The sequence below is a fragment of the Leopardus geoffroyi genome, chromosome A3 (assembly GCF_018350155.1).
Source record: "Leopardus geoffroyi isolate Oge1 chromosome A3, O.geoffroyi_Oge1_pat1.0, whole genome shotgun sequence".
NCBI lineage: Eukaryota > Metazoa > Chordata > Mammalia > Carnivora > Felidae > Leopardus > Leopardus geoffroyi.
Window position 1 is genome coordinate 79,574,701 of NC_059336.1, and position 18,846 is coordinate 79,593,546.

Consider the following 18,846-nt stretch of genomic DNA (forward strand, 5'->3'; position numbering starts at 1 on the left):
AATGATTTTTTTTAACTTAATGAATACTAACTGGTAAGTATCTTAATGAACAAAAATAATAACCATCCCTTACACTTGTAAAAGGAATTGGAACTGTACCAGAAAAGACCATGGGTTTCCATGAGTCTCAATAAACAGGATCTCAAGGTGTAACTTACATGCTTTTAATAGTTTCTCTACTAAGACATGGACATTAAATACAAGCAATGTTTCTTGTAACTGAAGATTACCAGTGTTAGTAGTGTCCTACCATACAAAACAGATCTAGTAAAAATTTAAGAATAAGCACATTATTTTTCCAATAAGCCACTTGTTCTTAGACCAGAACTGGTTTCTCATTTTACTCTCAACACTGTAATAATTCTTTTTCCACAAACTGAATCTTCAGTGTGTTTTTCAGTATTTTATCGTGAGAACTGCACAGTTTTCTGAACAAATTTCCTGAAAATATGTTAAGGAACAACACTGAAATTTCAACATTATGAAAGTAAACAGCACATGTGTCAACCAGTGTTTCCACGTAGCAATGATGAACAGAAAAGGATTTTTTGCAATGTTCCAAAGAAAGAGAATGAAATGGTAGAATAAATAAAGAATACACATTTAAAAAAAAATGAACTTTTTCCCAAGTTGAGGCATATAGATCCTGGTTTAATTTCTGAGAACCAATTAAAACCAAAAGAAGTGGGGAACCTGGGTAGCAGAGTTGGTTAAGCATGCAACTCTTGATCTCGGCTCAGGTCATGGTCTTGTTCTTGAGCACCAAGTCCAGCTCTGCGTTCACAGTGTGGAGCCTGCTTGGGATTCTCTCTCTGTCCCTTCCCTGCACGCACACACTCTCTCTCAAAATAAATAAATAAACAAAACAAAAAACCTAAAAAAAGAGATTTTTAATCCCTCTAACTGGGAAAGCACTTACTCTCACTGCAGAGGCAAACTAATGACAGCTTTGTAAATTGCTCTGAAAAATCCCAAAAGAACACAAAAAATTTTACCCTATCCGTAGAAAAATGAAATGGCTTGAGCTACCACCTTGTTACATATCACCACTGTCCCCCACTAAGAGCAATTTCTTAGGAACATGGTATATATTAACTAATATTTTAAAGTATTTGACGACCAAAAAAATAGGACACTAAAATAATCCCCCCCAATATGTGCATCGAAATTACCTTTAATTGGGCAATATGCATATATAGGAAAATACAACATCCACTTAAACAAAAAGTGTAACGTTTCACTTACCATCTGTGGATCATTGGACCGGCTCACCCAACCAGATATTAACTTTAAAGTTTCCCTTTTTACAGTTCGCATACTTCTAATCAACGGTTGCTTTGTAACCATCTCACCTAAAAAATACAATCCAGTGGAATCCAACTTGACAACTAAAATTCTACATCAGTAGTTTGTTTCAGACACTATTAGCTCCCATTTACCACACAAAAACTTAAAGACAGAGGCACAGAAATAAATGTACCGGGAAAACAAAATTAGACTAATTTTACAAGGGAAAGGGAATTCAACTGGTTAAAAATAATTGTCTGGGGTCATGTGGGACATTGGGAGAGTTAAATTAAATCTGTGAGAAATGAATGTTTAAAGAACTGACTTGTCATACACCACTCCACAAAAGTTCAGAATCACTTACCATTAGCTTGGATAGCTGCTGAAATATTTTCACTGAGGCACTTGTATACATTAAGCATATCTAAATAAATTCTCCCAAGCTGAATTACAAAGGGGTGTCCGACAGCTTTGCAGGCTCTAACATTTGTTTTCAATATGCTACCGAGCTGCTTGACTGTTTCAGGATCTTTAAGTATATCCACATTCTGTGAAAGACAAGTAACAAAATTTCATTTATCACATGAAATTTACCTTTGTAATTACTAAAGGAAAAAACACTACCTACACCTTACTCCAAACCACCCGCACATTTATAATCTGAGAGTAAAACAAATACAAAAATCTTTATTGCCTATGTCTACAAGAATAGAAAGTGTCCCACTAAACCATCAAAACAGAGTAAGATTATAGTGTAATTCTTTTTAATGTGCAAAAATGCAGAAACCATTCATGGATAACGAATACACATCCAAGGTACTGAATTCATTACTTTTTGTAAATAACATGTCTTACATTCCATTAGAACTTTGAAAAAAAGCAGTAAAACTTACTTTGGTTGCCTGCTGGATTATGCTATCCCAAACCTGATTAGGAAGTAGCATATATTTTTCTATTAAATGTTCTTGCACTGTTTGGTCTGTTTGTGCACCAATCATGTACCCCACAGCTTCATAAAATGTATGGACCTATGTAAAAAGGCAGACATTTTACTTAAGAAAAAAAAAAGTTCATTTATTTGGGGGGGAGGCAGGGAGGAGACTGAGACAGAGAGAGCACATGAACGGGAGAAGGGGAGGGGCAGAGAGAGAGAAAACCTCAAGCAGGTTACACTCTGTCAACACAGACACTGACATGGGGCTCGAAGCCATGAACCACAAAGATCGTGACCTGAGCAGAAATCTAGAGTCAGATGCTTAACCAGATGAGCCACTCATGTGCCCCCAGATATTTTACTTTAATGCATCATAAGGAAAGCAATTCATGTTTGTAGTGGAACTCATTTTATGAGTGTGAGAAATAACTTGCATCAGGTAGACAAATAGCCTAACAAACTTCTGGTTAAATTTTTGTCTCATTATGAACATTTAACCACTCCAACAGAGAGGTGGGTGGAGGGATAGGTGAAATAGGGAGGAGGATTAACACGTGTACTTATGATGGGTCCTGAGTGATGTAAGGAACTCCCTATTCCCATTAAATGCATTCCGATTAAAACAGTAGTCATTTTCTAAGAGAGATATACTCAGAGCTCTACATACCTGTTGAGGCTGAAGATCACAAATTATGGTGTTGATATTGTTCAAAATTTCATCAATAAATGGCATTACTTCTCCAACCTGAACCTGAACAAAATGCCTGCGGCATTTTTGAGCTATTTTAATGAAAGTATCACAAGCCATATCTTGGACTCCGTCATGGGTCTCTAAACAAAACAAAAACATTTATCATAAGATTTTCAAGAAAAAATGTTTTTGTTCAAGAAGCATAGAATAACTAAGTAATATATATTAAAGAGGATTTACCATGCATGAATTCAAACAACTTGTTAACTACAGTCTTCAGAAATTTCCAGTGAGCTCTTAAAAATCTTGGATATTGACCTACTATGTACATGATATTTGAAGCGATAATAGCTTTATTATCTTTGCCTCTTTTCTGTTCACATAATCCTAATAGATCCTGTAAAACAAGAGAAATTTGAGTCATTTAGAATAAAATACAGTGACCTAAAGGTTCCAGTTGCTACCACTTGCATACCTTTATAACAGTAACAAGAAATCGTTTTTCATCCTCTTCATGCATTGCTCCACTAATGGAGCCTATTGCCCAACACAATGTATTCAAATTTTTCCATGACCACTCTGTACCATTCACTTGATTGTGAAGCTTCTCAGTCATTATTCTTTCTGTATCTACATAATCCAGGTGAGTGAGATAAACTATAAAGGAAGGGAAAAGGTTCCAAAACGTCAAATAGCAAAACTCTATGAATAGAAATATTAACTAAGAAATAACAGTACATTAATAAAGATGGTTGTTGACAAATTCAGAAAACTATACATTTCCTAGTATTTTCACCCCAAGAGAATTCCAAAGATGAAGATTAAATTGACAGCATTTATTAACTTACCTAATGTTTCTCTCATATTCTTATACAAATTAATGGAATCTGTATCCTTCATGAATTCTCTTACAACTTCTCCCTGATCATTTTCTACAACCAATACTTCCTCTGGTTTAGCCATACGACTAACCATTAATAAACGGACCTATTCAACAAATACACAAGAAAAACCTGTTACCTCTATGAAATCAGCCACATCCAGCATAGGAAAAAAAATTAAGAATAAGCACTTTATATTTAGACCAACATACCTCCCAAAATTGTTCTCACAATATAAAATATAGACATTTAGAAAATAGAATTCTACAGTAAGTTTTCTAATGTTATTTATCATGAATAAACATCTACTGTTAAGTTTCCTGTGTCTCATCTAGAGATTGATTCACTAGATTGGTAAGTGATCTCTTAACTTGCATTTCTTTTTTTTTTTAACTTTAATGTTTATTTATTTATTTATTTATTTATTTTTTAATTTTTTTTTTTCAACGTTTATTTATTTTTGGGACAGAGGGAGACAGAGCATGAACGGGGGAGGGGCAGAGAGAGAGGGAGACACAGAATCGGAAACAGGCTCCAGGCTCTGAGCCATCAGCCCAGAGCCCGACGCGGGGCTCGAACTCACGGACCGCGAGATCGTGACCTGGCTGAAGTCGGACGCTTAACCGACTGCGCCACCCAGGCGCCCCTGTTTATTTATTTTTGAGAGAGAGAGAGACAGAGTGCGAGCAGGGGAGGGGCCGAGAGACAGGGGGAGACAGCACCCGAAGCAGGCTCCAGGCTCCGAGCCGTTAGCACAGGACCTGATGCGGGGCTTGAACTCACAAAAGGTGAGATCACGACCTGAGCCTGAGCCAAAGCCAAAGTAGGCCGCTTAACCCACTGAGCCACCCAGGCACCTCTTAATCCGCATTTCTAACAAACTCACTGGTGGTGCTGATGCAGTATACTCGTAAGGCCACACTACTAAAAACCAAAGCTCTTAAACCAATCCCTTTTCAATGGTCTAGTTTTGAACGGGCATGAAAAAGTTGGATTCAATTTTTGCAACTCTTTTATTTGGATAGATCATAAAAGCCAAAATAAAATAAAACCCACCATTTGCATTTAGTCTTCAAAATCACAGCAAGGAAAAGGAAGAGTGAGCAATCAACCACCCAATTGAGTTACCTTGGATAACACGGGCAAATACAGCTGTCTCCTGGGAGGAACATCAAAATGTTGGCTTCCAGATAGCAACGGAGAAGCAGATGTAGAGAATGGGCTCTCTCTATAGAGTTCAGCTGCTAAATGATTCCAGTACTCAAGACAAATCTTAAAGATTTCAGTTTCCTCCACTTCTGATACCAACAACATATAATGAAGGGCCTACAAAGAAGACCAAAACTATCAAAATAATCCTTAGACATTATTATCCTGCCACAAATTGCCTTCCACTCGTTACATTAACAGGAAATAAAAATTCATGCTTCATTTTACACAACTCTGTTTCATCATTCATCTAACACACTACAGATATTCTGTAGGAACAAATTGTGCTTTCTTCTTCATCCCTTTTTTTAAATGTTTATTTTTGAGAGAAACAGAGAACAAGTGGGAGAGGGGCCGAAAGAGGGACGGAGACACAAAATTCTAAGCAGGCCCCAGGCTTTGAGCAGTCAGCACAGAGCCCAACACGGGGCTCAACCAACAAGCCAGATCATGACCTGAACTAAGCACGAAGTTGGATGCTTAACCCATTGAGCAAAGCAGGTACCCTTCTTCTTCCTTTTATTAATGTTTCATTAATTTGTTTTTGAGGGAGAGAGAGAAAATCCCAAGCAGGCTCTGTGCTCAATCTCATGAACCGTAATCAGGAGTTAGGACTTTTAACTGACTGAGCCACCCAAGGACCCCAAACTGTGTCTTCTGACAGGTCCTGGAATACTTCAAAAACCTTATGTAGTTATTAGCCAATACATATGTTAATTAAGTCCCCTAAAAAGGTATGGACATTTAGTACCAATAGTAAAGTGTAAACAATCCAAATATCCATCTACTCAGGAGTGGACATGCAAAATATGATACAATCACACAATGGAACACTATTCAAAGAATAATGGAATGAAACACAAAGAAATGAAATATATACGCTGCAAGATGAATGAACCCTAAAAACATGCTAAGTGAAAGAAGCTAACTACAAAAACCATGAGCCCATTTATATGAACGGTTCAGAATAGGTAAACCCACAGAGAGCAAATAAGTGGTTGCTAAGTAGCTGGGGGGAGAGCAGAATGAAGGATTATTTTAATAGGTATGTCATCCTTTGTGGGTGATGAAAAGGTTTTAGAAAAGGTGACAGTTGATAACACTGTGAATGTCACTGAACTGTACACTATAAAATACAGTTTTACGTTACATGCATCACACTTCAATTTTAAAGACTATCTTTAGACTCCATCTCAGAAATGTCTGAGTACCCTTTAGGAATTTAATTTTGATAATAAAATTACTGATCTGGCATTATTGAGAATATAAAAAAGCAAATTCAGCTTGTAACTCAGAACATATTTTTATGCACTGACGAGTAAGAGGTAAGAAGATACATCAAAGGTACAGACATTAATAAAAGGGTAGACATTTGAGAACAAAGGCATTTCTGAAAAAGCTTTCATTATGTAGAGAAGAATTTCAGAAGCCAGAGGCTTCATAAAGCCTACCTCCATGAGTGTTTCCCTGAGATTTAACCTTTTTTCTATAAGTTGACCATGTTCCTTAAGAAAGGTGCAGAGAAACAAACTGAGATTCTGAATAAAGTTCTGTTCATCATCTTTTCCATTTGAGTACGCAAGTCGAATATTGGTATTTAAAGGTAGCATCTACAAGTTTAAATATGGACCATTAGTCTGAGCCTGTATTTTAAAACCCGCAAAAGACATTATTTCTAAGCCCAAAATTTGATCTCCTTGTTACTAATATTAAACCATAGACTTAAATAGATTATTCTTCACTAGAAACCTTTGGTTCTTTATAGTTGTTTTTGTGTTCTGGCTTCTGATTTTTAAAAATGCTACAAGTGATAAGATTTCTTTTCAATTTTTCCGTTATCAGACTTTTCCTTCCTTAATGTTATTAGAAACAAAAATATTCAAGTAATTCATTTGTATTGTAAACACAAACTGTTATGTAGTATTATGAGTAACATTCCGAATAATTTCCTACATACCTAATCAAGATTGTACTGGACCATCTCTTTAGTTTAGAGACAGAAGTTTTCAGAAGAAAAGCTAATACTTAAACCTCAGGTTTCCAAGTTTTTAAATTCTGTTTAAATACATTACTATGATACTCCCAGAATCTTTATTTCAAGGAATTTTCAAAACGTTCACTAAAACCTCTACCTAATCTTATTTTATATAATAAACACACAATCACATTATAGCAGATCTGTTATGGTTGATTAGTTGTGACAAAGCAGTTCAACCCAACTTTTTCCAAAGCACTAAAATTATTTAGTCTGTTGTTAAGTGTTGTATTACCTGTTTTAGCTGCATCATTGTCAGTGTAAATAATGTTACAAATTGTTCCTCATATTGGCTTACACTTACACCAGCAATCTCAGTGAGGCACTTCAGAGAGACATTTCGAAACATTGGAACATTCAGGAACTATTTTAATAAACGAAGCATAAAATTAAATGGCCATTAATACTTTATTAACAATTAAAAAAATAAAGGTTTTAACAATTGAGAACATAAGAGGGGAAAAAAAACAGATAAATGGATAGATACATTTTGTTTGCACATATATTTTGAGGAAATTTCATTATACATCCAATAGACAGTAAAAGCTTCAGGAGCAAACTGTGCTTTATTTTGATAGGTCTTCAGACATCTAAAACACAAAGTTGCTTAGTGACTTTCCCAGAATCTATTATATGCCTTAATTAAGGACATTATGTTTTATCCATAGTCTAAGAAAGTCCCAGGATTTACTTAGGATTTTAAGAGATGGGCAGCACACCTAGGATTAACGAACGTGTGATAAAATTGGCATACCATTTGTGGATGGCAATTTGGTAAGCACCAAAAACCTTAAAAAAGAAATAACAGACATGCCTATTGCCCTGATACATGTATAAAATTTATGCAAAATAAATATTTAGAAAAGTAGATTGTGTCATTATTATTTAACAATGTTTCCTCTGCAGTACAACTGACAATAAGTTTTATATATAATTGTCTACCAATACAATGTCTCAAGTATTATAAATTCACATATTAGAACAGAGTATTACCTCAATGAACTGAACTATAAAGCCTCAAATGTTAAGTTATAATAAGGCCTCAATTAGGCATACAAATTTATTCATTGTATCTGCCAAGAAAACATCTGGAAAAACAATACACCAATTGGTACCCAGTCATCTCTGGATGAACAATTATTAAGACCTCATATAGGCTAGGCATTACACACTATTGGTTTAAAAAAAAACAAAATGGAAAAAACCCAGATTTTGTTTTACAGAAATGTCCCTTGATTTACCTTATTGTGATCTATACAATCAACTAAAATCAAATCACATCTGTTAAACAGTGGTTCACATGGATTTCTAAGATTTCTGACACCATTTCAAAGAATTACCAGCTGCAACTAATGAAAAATTCTCCTGAGCAGTTTTCTCATCTTAGAAATAACACTAGTTATACCTATAAATGCAAAATGGTTTTTCTATAGCACAGAGCATTACAAATTATGAACATATGCCAACTAGACAGTGATAAAGAACTGAAATGTATTCACTATACCTTATAAATTAATGTGCTGATTAACTTGGTCTCAAAAATATATCCCAGTGGAATCCAATTAAGAAATCTGAGCAATGTTTCCAAAGTTGCATGTACAAGTGGAGCATTTTGGGAATTTTCCTATTAATGAAAACATACCTGGTAAATAATCCTCTTCCTACAATTAACTGTTACTTAAAAAATGAAATCAAAAGCACTTACCATCACAAACTGACACAGCTGGAAAATTTGCGAGAATTCATTGCACATGCTAAAAGAAAAAAGTAAACTGTTTAGAAGACACAAACACTGTAATTATTTACATAGTAAGAAAATTACTAAAAATGTCACCAATCTGGTCGCTAAAAATTTGAGTCACTTCTATTTAAACACAAATATCAATAACTTCATCAAAAGCTACAAAAGCTACTAAAACTACATGTAGTATAACTCTTTCAAAGCTTACCCATAAAGAATACTATAAAGAGCACATAATTTGATTTTGTGGAGATTTTTGTCTTCCTCTAATGTGAGTAATTTCAATCCATCTGGTCTTTTTAGTGATTTTTTATTTTTAAAAAATTGTTTATTTTGAGGAGTGGGGGAGGGAATGCGAGGGGGGCAGTGAGAGAGAGAGAGGGAGAGGGAGAGAGAATCCCAAGCAGGTTCTGTACTGTCAGCAACAGAGGCTGACACAGGGCTCAGTCCCATGAACCATGAAACCATGATCTGAGCTGAAAACAAAGAATTGGGTGCTTAACCAACTGAGCCACCCAGGCGCCCCTAAGATTTTATTTAAGTAATCTGTATACCGACATGAGATGTGAACTTACAACCCTAAGATCAAGAAGAGTCGCATGCTCTACTGACTGACCCAGCCAAGCACCTAAAATCAATCTGTCTTTTAAATCAAGACAGTTGAAACAAAACTCTGCAAAATAAGAGGGGTGGCATTATATATATGTATCCTAAATCCTAAAATATGCTTATACACCAAAACAGAGACAAACTTGTGAAGTCTGAAGCTAGTTTGAATATATAAATGTGAAATACTGCTGTGCCCTACCGACGAGAACAAATTTTTATCACTAAGTGAAAAAATAAAGTGGCCTGCTTCCCAGGACACAGGACTGGTAACAATTCAGTTGACATTTGGACCCAAGTCATTTCCTTGAATTATATTTAGTCACCATATAAAAACAGATCCCAAAGGTTTCTAGAAACTCCACACCTATACTCCTTTTGCATGAGATGTATGAAGTTATTTTGGACAATGAAGTATGACATCCTATCTTTATCATCACACATTAATTTTTCAAGGCTCCAGATTTAGAATTATTAGGTCCACTCTAGGACTATTTAAATTTGTACACAAAAACAATTAAAAGCAATTTAACATATTTACAATCTCAAAAATTTATAATCTACCTCCAAATTCCTGGACACCCTTTCAGAAAAGCTTAAATTCTAAAGCAAAATAATTACTTGCCTGTCTTTTAAATGCTTAGCTTTCACTTGAGTTATTTGTCCACTAGAGAAATCAAATACTTCTTCACTCAAGAGTTTAAGAATCACCATATTATTCTGACAGAGACTTTCACTAGTCCTACTTGCTCCAACAATGTCACTGATAAAAGTTGGCCAGTGTTTTGGCCATTCTTGTTTCAGTATCTGAAATAAGATAGGAAATGTTAATTTCATTTTACTTCTCAATGGCAGATAAAGCAAGAGTGAATAACAACCACTTTTCATTTTTTCCCCCTTGAAATGTGCCAGCCTCTATAGAATCAACTAGATAAAGTATAACATAGATAAAGTATAACACAGATAAAGTTTTCGGCTTCAAATGCCCACGACTCCTCTCAGTTTTCCCAATTGGTCTAGTCTGGTTCCTTTTTCTTTTTTAATTAAAGATTTTAAGTAATCTGTACACCTAACATAGGGCATGAACTCATAACCCCAAGATCAAGAGATGCATGCTTGCGTGTTCCACCAACTGAGCCAGCCAGGTACCCTGGTCTAGTTGGTTCTAATACGCATGCATATCAATACAAGCTGGATACACACGTACATATTATCCTAGTAGATATAAAGATCTAACTCTAAGCAGTAAAAACATGATGGGCAGAGAGGCTCATTTTCTCATATAAATTTGGAAGGCAGCAGTATAATTGGGGATGGAATCATCTTTGATCAAAGTCTAATGAACTGTATTACATTTTAAAGTCTATACTATATATTATGCATAGTAGGATTTTCCCAACCAGATATTCCATATAGTACCTGTTACTATAAGAGGTAACTAACTTCTTTGTACTTCTCTCCATCCCAAAGATAGGCTGACATCAAAAAGTCCCCAGGATAAAAGCATAACTTAATGAAAGCCCAAATGTTTTCATCACTTACTAAATGGAAAAACCTGTATTTTTTCCTCACATACCAATTAATGTTCTCAGGAAAACTTTTGCAGTATTATAAAAAATATGTAAATACAAAATTCAAAAGTGAGATTATTAGATAAGTTTGAAAAACAGACTAGGTGTAGAGATCGGTTTAAGGAATGTTGAATTCAAAAGCAATGATTTATGAATTAAAATGGAGACAGATGACATGGAAAAAAAGTATGCACAGGAACAGGCAAATGAAAAAACTGTAATGGGTCTGATCCATACTGGAGCCATAGAAGTGATGAACTTACAGTATATAAAGTTTTCAACCATAGCAAAATTACAATTTCAAATGCGAAAACGGTAGATTATAGTTATTGTAAAAACTATTATTACTTTAAGATGTTAGTCTAGCTATTTGACCAAGTAGGTTTGAATATTTTGTTCCAGTAATCAGCCTAACTGAAGCATTAATTATTCTATGGAAAACAGTAAATCAAGTAAAAGCTTACCTGAACAAGAATCATATTTAATTTTCCAATATACACCTTTTCCTTCTAAGAAAAGAAAAAAGTTTAGATTAAATGAATGTCTAAAATAAGAAATAGTAAGAACACAAGCAAAGGAATTCTTCTGAAAAAAATGAATGCAGATCTACTGTAAATGATTGTACATTTATGTTTGTATGTCTGTGACAGTAGATTTAAGCTGAAGATTCATTATTTAAATGATTTTAAATTCTCACACTAATTTCCAAAAATGGTCTTACCTCTACACAAGTTGGGTCAGATGACGTCTTGATAATGAGGCCAACAACGTATTTTTTAATTCCTATTAAAAAAAAATATTCAACACTTTCATAGCACGCCAATAAATCATCAGTAACAAAAAACCGAGGAAGGGGAAGATAAAAGGTCAGATAATAAACCCCAATCCCATCAGAAATATTTACTTTTTGAATGATGCCCATCATTTTTGTGTACTACCCTTTAAATTTTAACTTTTGTTAACTTTACCACATGTATAGGTTTAACGACTACAGATTATATTCTAAGATATTCTTTAATGCTATATCAGTCAACATGTAATTACAAAAAAACCCCCACCAGGGATTAATTTGTTGCTCATTTAAATAAACATAAACTTATTTTTATAAGGTTAAAACTACAAAACCCCTGAAAAGCATTCTAAGTAAGTTTATTGAAAATATATTTTTTTGAAAAAAAATTTTTAACATTTATTTTTGAGACAGAGAGAGACAGAGCATGAACAGGGGAGGGTCAGAGAGAAAGGGAGACACAGAATCTGAAACAGGCTCCAGGCTCTGAGCTGTCAGCACAGAGCCTGACGCGGGGCTCGAACTCACGGACTCAAACTCATGGACCACGAGATCATGACCTGAGCTGAAGTCCGATGCTTAACCGACTGAGCCACCCAGGCGCCCCTATTGAAAATATTTCTAAATCAAGATTAGATGTTGTTTCCCTTTACAAATTTAATTGTAACATTAAGGTATTCCTAGAAACTTTTTATTTTGAGGAAAGTACACCTGAGCAGGAGAGGGGCAGAGAATCCCAAAGCAGGCTCCTCACTGTCTGCGCAGAGCCTGACATAGGGCTTGATTTCACCAACTGGGAGATCGTGACCTGAGCTGAAATCAAAAGTTGGATACTTAATCGACTGAGCCACCCAGGCTCCTGAGGTGGAAATGATTTTAACTTGTCCTCTCCACTACAATACACAAGAATTAAGGAGAAAGCTTTGTTTATAATGTTATTTACTTAAGGATATCTTTTTTTTTTTTTAACGTTAAATTTTTTTTTTTCAACGTTTGTTTATTTTTGGGACAGAGAGAGACACAGCATGAACGGGGGAGGGGCAGAGAGAGAGAGAGAGAGACACAGAATTGGAAGCAGGCTCCAGGCTCTGAGCCATCAGCCCAGAGCCTGACGCGGGGCTCAAACTCACGGACCGCGAGATCGTGACCTGGCTGAAGTCGGACGCTTAACCGACTGCGCCACCCAGACGCCCCACTTAAGGATATCTTAATAGTACAACCTATTCTTTAAACAACAAAGACTTCTTGCCTGTGATTTTAATTCACATCATTCAAAATTTACAGAACACCTATTGTAAGTTCCCTTCAGTTTTAAAATTACACAGTGCTCCTACATCAATACATCCAATGGGTTTGAGAGGTAGGACCCTTAAATAAACAAATTATGATTTCCTACCATATAAAAACTATTCTCACATTTAATTTAGGCTTTGGTACCAAACGATCATCATCTTTGACAGCTATGACCTTTGGAAATACAGTTCAAGAGCTTCTGGAACTATGTTGCCCCAAGCTTTATTTAACAAATTTGGAACTCAGGGAGAGGGGATTTGCTAAGAAATTTACCCATAATATTAAGCAGGAAATACAGCTGACATGAAGGCAGTAAAATGTTGATTTGATTGTAAAATCATCTCAATACTTCATGTGCTGAAGTATTAAATTTATTCTATTTGTTCCTCCATTTTCTTTCATATTCCAAGCAACTAAACATTAAAATACACTAATTATGTAAATAATTTCCTTATTGTAAAAAAACTACTAGTCCAATAAAGTCACACGAGAGCTATTTATCAACTGAAAACGTAATGTTAAAGGTATCAATATTCACAGATTAAGAGACATTTAAAAAACTGTTTGATAAGTGCCAAAAATTTAATTGTTCTATACAATCTAAACTATCTCATTTACGTTTTTTTTTAATAAAAAAAGTTTTTTAATGTTTGTTCATTTTTGAGACACACACACACACTCTGAACCAGGCTCCAGGCTCTGAGCTGTCAGCACAGCTGACATGGGGCTTGAACCCACAAACCATGAGATCATGACCTGAGCTGAAGTCGGGATTCTCAACCAACTGAGCCACCCAGGCACTCTTCATTTACATTTTTAAAAGCTAGTTCTACCCTAGGCAAAGACCACAATACTAAATGCTGCAGACAAAATCAATTAATGCTAAAAAAGAATGGGAAAACCTTTCAGAAAAAATAAGCTACCAGTGTGATCTGAATTATCCCAAGATCGTTTTCAAGGAAAAAACCCAGTAATTTTGTTAAAAAAACAGCAGGAACCACCATAACCAGATAATAAATGTTAATAATAAATAAATGTACTAGCATTACATACCCTGTCTTGGTGGACTAAGGACACAACACCATTATTTTTAAAAAATTTTTATTGTTTTATTTATTTTTGAGAGAGAGAGAGCATGAGTGTGGAAGGGACAGAGAGAGAGAGAGGGAGCCACAGAATCCAAAACAGGCTCCAGGCTTTGAGCTGTCAGCACAGAACCAGACGCAGGGCTCGAACCCATGAACTGTGAAATCATGACCCTGAGCCAACATCTGATGCCCAACCGACTGAGCCACCCAGGCACCTGGGACATACAACACCATTATGACATTCTTATCAAAAAATCATGGAACCTCCATTTAATCCCGAGGAATTAAGACAAACCTGAACTGAAATACACTCTACAAAATAAATAAATGATCAAAACTCATCAAAAGTGTCAAAGATGTATCAAGCAAGGATTAAGAACCATCACACATAAGAACACTAAAAAAAACACACTAAGCTGTAGAACAGAAAAAGGCCTTTAGAAAAAACACGTGAAATTTAAATGGGCATGTTTCAGTTAATAGTACCGAACCAATGTTCTTTTCATGGTTTTGATAAAATTTTTTAATGTTTATTTTTGAGATAGAGACAACATTGAGCCGGGGAGGAGTACACGGTGGTGGGGGGCGGGGGACGACACAGAATGTGAAGCAACTTCCAGCCTGAGCTGTCAGCAAAGAACCTGACACGGGGCTCAAACTCACAAACTGCAAGATCATGACCTGGGCTGAAGTCGGATGCTTAACCGACTGAGCCACCCACGCAGGCACCCCCCCTGCTATGGTTCTGATAATTTTATTATGGTTGCAGAAGCTTGTTAGTATTAGAATAAACCAAAAGGTATTAAGTGCATTCTATATTTTTTGGGCAACATTTCTACAGTCTAAAATTATTTTAAAACAAGAAGAAGGCTATGTGGACACAAAATCAGGTCTAGTTTTAATAAGACTACTAAAAAAAGGAAATAAGATCATCAAATTTGTTTTATTAACATTTATTTTCAGACTGCAACAGCACACATGAGCAGGGGAGAGGCAGAGAGAGTCCCAAGAAGGCTCTGCACTGTCACCAACCGAGCTACCCAGGTGCTCTGAGTATCAAACTTATTTTAAAACAAGTGCTTCTGTACATGAATCATTTAACAACCATACATCAGTTTTAAAAAACAAGCTAGGTGCGCACCTGTGTGGCTCAGTTGATTAAATATCTAACTCGATTTCAGCTCAGGTCATGATTTCAGAGTCTTGTGAGTTCAAGCCCAGTGTAGAGCTCTGTGCTGACAGCATGGAACCTGTTTGAAATCCTCTCTCTCTCCCTCCCTCCTCCCCAGTGTTCTCTCTCAAAATAAATAACCTTAAAAAAAAAAAAAAAAAAAAGCTAAATTTTACCAATTATTTAGGCTAACCCACAAAACAATCCCACATATCCTTAGTGTCCAGGAGGTTTAACCAAAACGTAAATATGGTATCGCTGGTCCTTCTGTTCTTTACATCAATTACTACTACTAAGGCATCTTTAAAAAATTAAATGACAATTCTAAAAAAATATGAACAACAATAAACATCCCTCTGAATCCTCTTAACACAGGAAACAGCCTAAAAACAGAAACAAATATATTGCCTTCTCTGTTAAAGGAGAGACAATACCATATAATGAGATTTAGTAGTTTTCTTCTTAATCTGTCATAAGGAATGAAACAATGTCTAAAACCATTATTGCTGCCTCTATTTGGAACACATATTATCTGTTTGGAGGCTTTTCTCAGCCTCAGGGAACAGTAAAATAGGATCAAATAGATCCTTCAACTCTTCTGTTACCAATTAAATCAATTAAGTATCTTCTCCCTGTTTTCAGAGGTCTGAGGTTCACCTGTAGATGAAGCAAAGCGTAAATGATGAAAATAGTAGGAAAACAAAAATGGAAATTTCTCACAGACAATATAATATTAATTTAATTTAATGTCACTCTGAAATGACAGTACTTCAATCCCTTCAGAACACCGGAACAACGCCTTTTCTGATCAAGTACTGCTGCACATAAAGTGTCTGGAATCTCCTATTGCTAGGTACAAAGCTTATTTCATTAAGTACTCTAACTTCTTCCCCAAGTACATTCCATGGCTTACCCAAAATTTAAAAAAGCAGCTCCATGAGGAGGAGTTTTACAACTGTAAATAAATAGCACAATGGAGCGCCTAGGTGGCTGAGTTAAGTGTCCGACTCTTGGTTTTGGCTCAGGCCATGATCTCACGGTTCTGTGAGTTAGGGCCCCAAGTCAGGCTCTACACTGGCATTGTGGAACTTGCTTGGGATTCTCTCTCTGGCCCTCTGCCACTCGCATGGTCTCTGTCTCTCTCTCAAGTAAGCTTAAAAAAAAAAAAAAACAAAAAAAAAAAAACTTTTAAATAAAAACTAAAGAAATAGCACAATGACATCGTGCTTATCAAGGCAGAAAAGCCAAATGTTGACAACTATTAGAGAAGCTCAGCTTCTGAAACTTAACAGAAAATTATCTGAGATTTGACAGAAAATTATATATTCTCAGTGTCTTATTCTTTGTACCAAACGAATTCATGTCTGTCACGTGCAAAAGAGACATTCACATAATATAAATTTCTTAAAATAAGGCACTCCCTATACACATTCATATAAAACTTTATTATCTGTCAAAACCTATTAATATAAAATTATCTGTTTCCTATCATTCAGAAAGTGTATGTGAAGAACCTGGGATATTTCTTCCAGCAGATTTCTAAGCTCCTCTTTGGGAATGAAGAAACGATAAGACACACAAATATAGATAAAATTAAAAAGTTTTTGAAAAATCAACATTTCAGCACAATTATGTTCTTGTTACTAGGTCATCAAGCTTTTCAAGGGATTCATAAAATCACTTTTAACAAATTTTTATCTATAGCTCCTCATTCTATTCTTCTCAATTTGAACAAAAATTCACCTCCAAAGTTTAAATTAACCTACAAAGTACTGAAGAGTGTTATTTTATTTTTTTAAGTGCTGTTTTTTAAAAAAGACTGGCCATGTATGTTTTCTTTAAAATCTACACTAGCATAAAAATGGCAAACTAGTCATGGAAAAGCATATTATGATGCAAAATTTTCAAATCCATGTTTATGCATTTATCTCTTATAATCTATTTTCTCAAGGTAAAGAAAAATGTCTTCTGACAGTCTTATTTACAATAAACAATTTGGGTGCGTGGGTGGCTCAGTAACTTCAGTAACTCAGTCGGACTTCAGTTCAGGTTATGATCTCACAGTTCATGAGTTTAAGCCCCACATTGGGCTCTGTGCTGACAGCTCAGAGCCTGGAGCCTGCTTTAGATTGTGTCTCCCTTCCTCTCTGCCCCTCCCCTGCTCACGCTGTGTCTGTCTCTCTCAAAAATAAACATTAAAATAAAAAAACAAGCAATGCTAAACAGTCAACATAAACTTATTGAAAGTAGAGAGCATGTCAACTTTAGCTAGTTAAAAGGTAAGATTAAAATAAACCTCATCCTGGGGCACATGGGTGGCTCAGTGGGTTAAACATCCAACTTCAGCTGAGGTCATGATCTCACAGTTTCTTAGTTCAAGCCCTGTGTCCAGGCTCTGTGCTGATTGCTCCGAGCCTGGAGGCTGCTTCAGATTCTGTGTCTCCCTCTCTCTCTGCCCCCCTCCCCTGCTCACACACTCTCTCTCTCAAAAATAAACATTAGAAAATATAAAATAAACATCATCCTGCCTTAGAAGTTACACATCATCTTGCAAGCTACTTGCATCTAGGAATATCTTCCAAAAAGTGGATAATGACAGGGTAAAAGAAATCCATTACCAAACCTGAATTTCATAAAGAGGATTCACTAAAACCTTTAAAATATGAGAACTTATTACTGACTACAACTTCCTGTTGGTGTCATATTCCCCTGGGAGCAAAAGACTTACTTTTCAAAATTTACTTAAGGTTCTACCTTAGCATCCTATCTGGTCAGTGATAAGATTGTCAGCAACTTTTCCACCAAATACATGATTCTACCTACTAAGAAAAACTGCATTCCTAGACAAATTATAAAATATGTTGAATAAAAAAAGCTGCACATTCTGGGGGTGCATGGGTGGCTCAGTTGGTGAAGCATCCAACTTTGGCCCAGGTCATGATCTTGCAGTTCCTGAGTTCGAGCCCCACAACGGGCTCTCTGCTGTCAGTGCAGAGTCTGCTTCATACCTGTCTCCCTCTCTCTCTGCACCTCCCCCAGTCATTCTATCTCAAAAATAAGTATTTAAGGGGCGCCTGGGTGGCGCAGTCGGTTAAGCGTCCGACTTCAGCCAGGTCGCGATCTCGCGGTCCGTGAGTTCGAGCCCCGCGTCAGGCTCTGGGCTGATGGCTCAGAGCCTGGAGCCTGTTTCCGATTCTGTGTCTCCCTCTCTCTCTGCCCCTCCCCCGTTCATGCTCTGTCTCTCTCTGTCCCAAAAATAAATAAACGTTGAAAAAAAAAATTTAAAAAAAAAAAAAAAAAAAAAATAAGTATTTAAAAAAAAAAGTTGCACATTCTGATTCCTCTTTCACAGTGGCTAATTTTTACATATTACAGAAAACAAAATCTCACCACACTTTTATTATAAAAGCAAAATTACAGACAAAACTGAGTTCACCCCAGTTCCAACCACTGTGCAATACTTAAAAGTATCCAATTCCACTTTATAAATTTATTTATGCATTATTATTTTAAGTAAACTCTACCCCAATGTGGGCCTCAAACTCACAA

The 18,846-nt window shown here is 35.9% G+C and overlaps 1 protein-coding gene across 4 annotated transcripts in view; it reads right to left on the bottom strand.

The window, feature by feature from the left end:
* XPO1 (exportin 1) overlaps positions 1–18,846 on the bottom strand; it is a 46,026-nt gene that overhangs the window by 5,634 nt on the left and 21,546 nt on the right. For all 4 annotated transcript variants that reach the window (XM_045446165.1, XM_045446166.1, XM_045446167.1 and 1 more), the window contains 15 exons: positions 11,677–11,738; positions 11,420–11,464; positions 10,010–10,191; positions 8,743–8,791; positions 8,542–8,661; positions 7,273–7,401; positions 6,454–6,612; positions 4,922–5,119; positions 3,761–3,899; positions 3,388–3,569; positions 3,153–3,309; positions 2,889–3,052; positions 2,181–2,315; positions 1,652–1,835; positions 1,246–1,352 (listed from right to left, as the gene is read on the bottom strand). In XM_045446165.1, the coding sequence (XP_045302121.1) occupies positions 1,246–1,352; positions 1,652–1,835; positions 2,181–2,315; positions 2,889–3,052; positions 3,153–3,309; positions 3,388–3,569; positions 3,761–3,899; positions 4,922–5,119; positions 6,454–6,612; positions 7,273–7,401; positions 8,542–8,661; positions 8,743–8,791; positions 10,010–10,191; positions 11,420–11,464; positions 11,677–11,738 (2,012 nt within the window). The remainder of the gene's footprint in view (positions 1–1,245; positions 1,353–1,651; positions 1,836–2,180; positions 2,316–2,888; positions 3,053–3,152; positions 3,310–3,387; positions 3,570–3,760; positions 3,900–4,921; positions 5,120–6,453; positions 6,613–7,272; positions 7,402–8,541; positions 8,662–8,742; positions 8,792–10,009; positions 10,192–11,419; positions 11,465–11,676; positions 11,739–18,846) is intronic.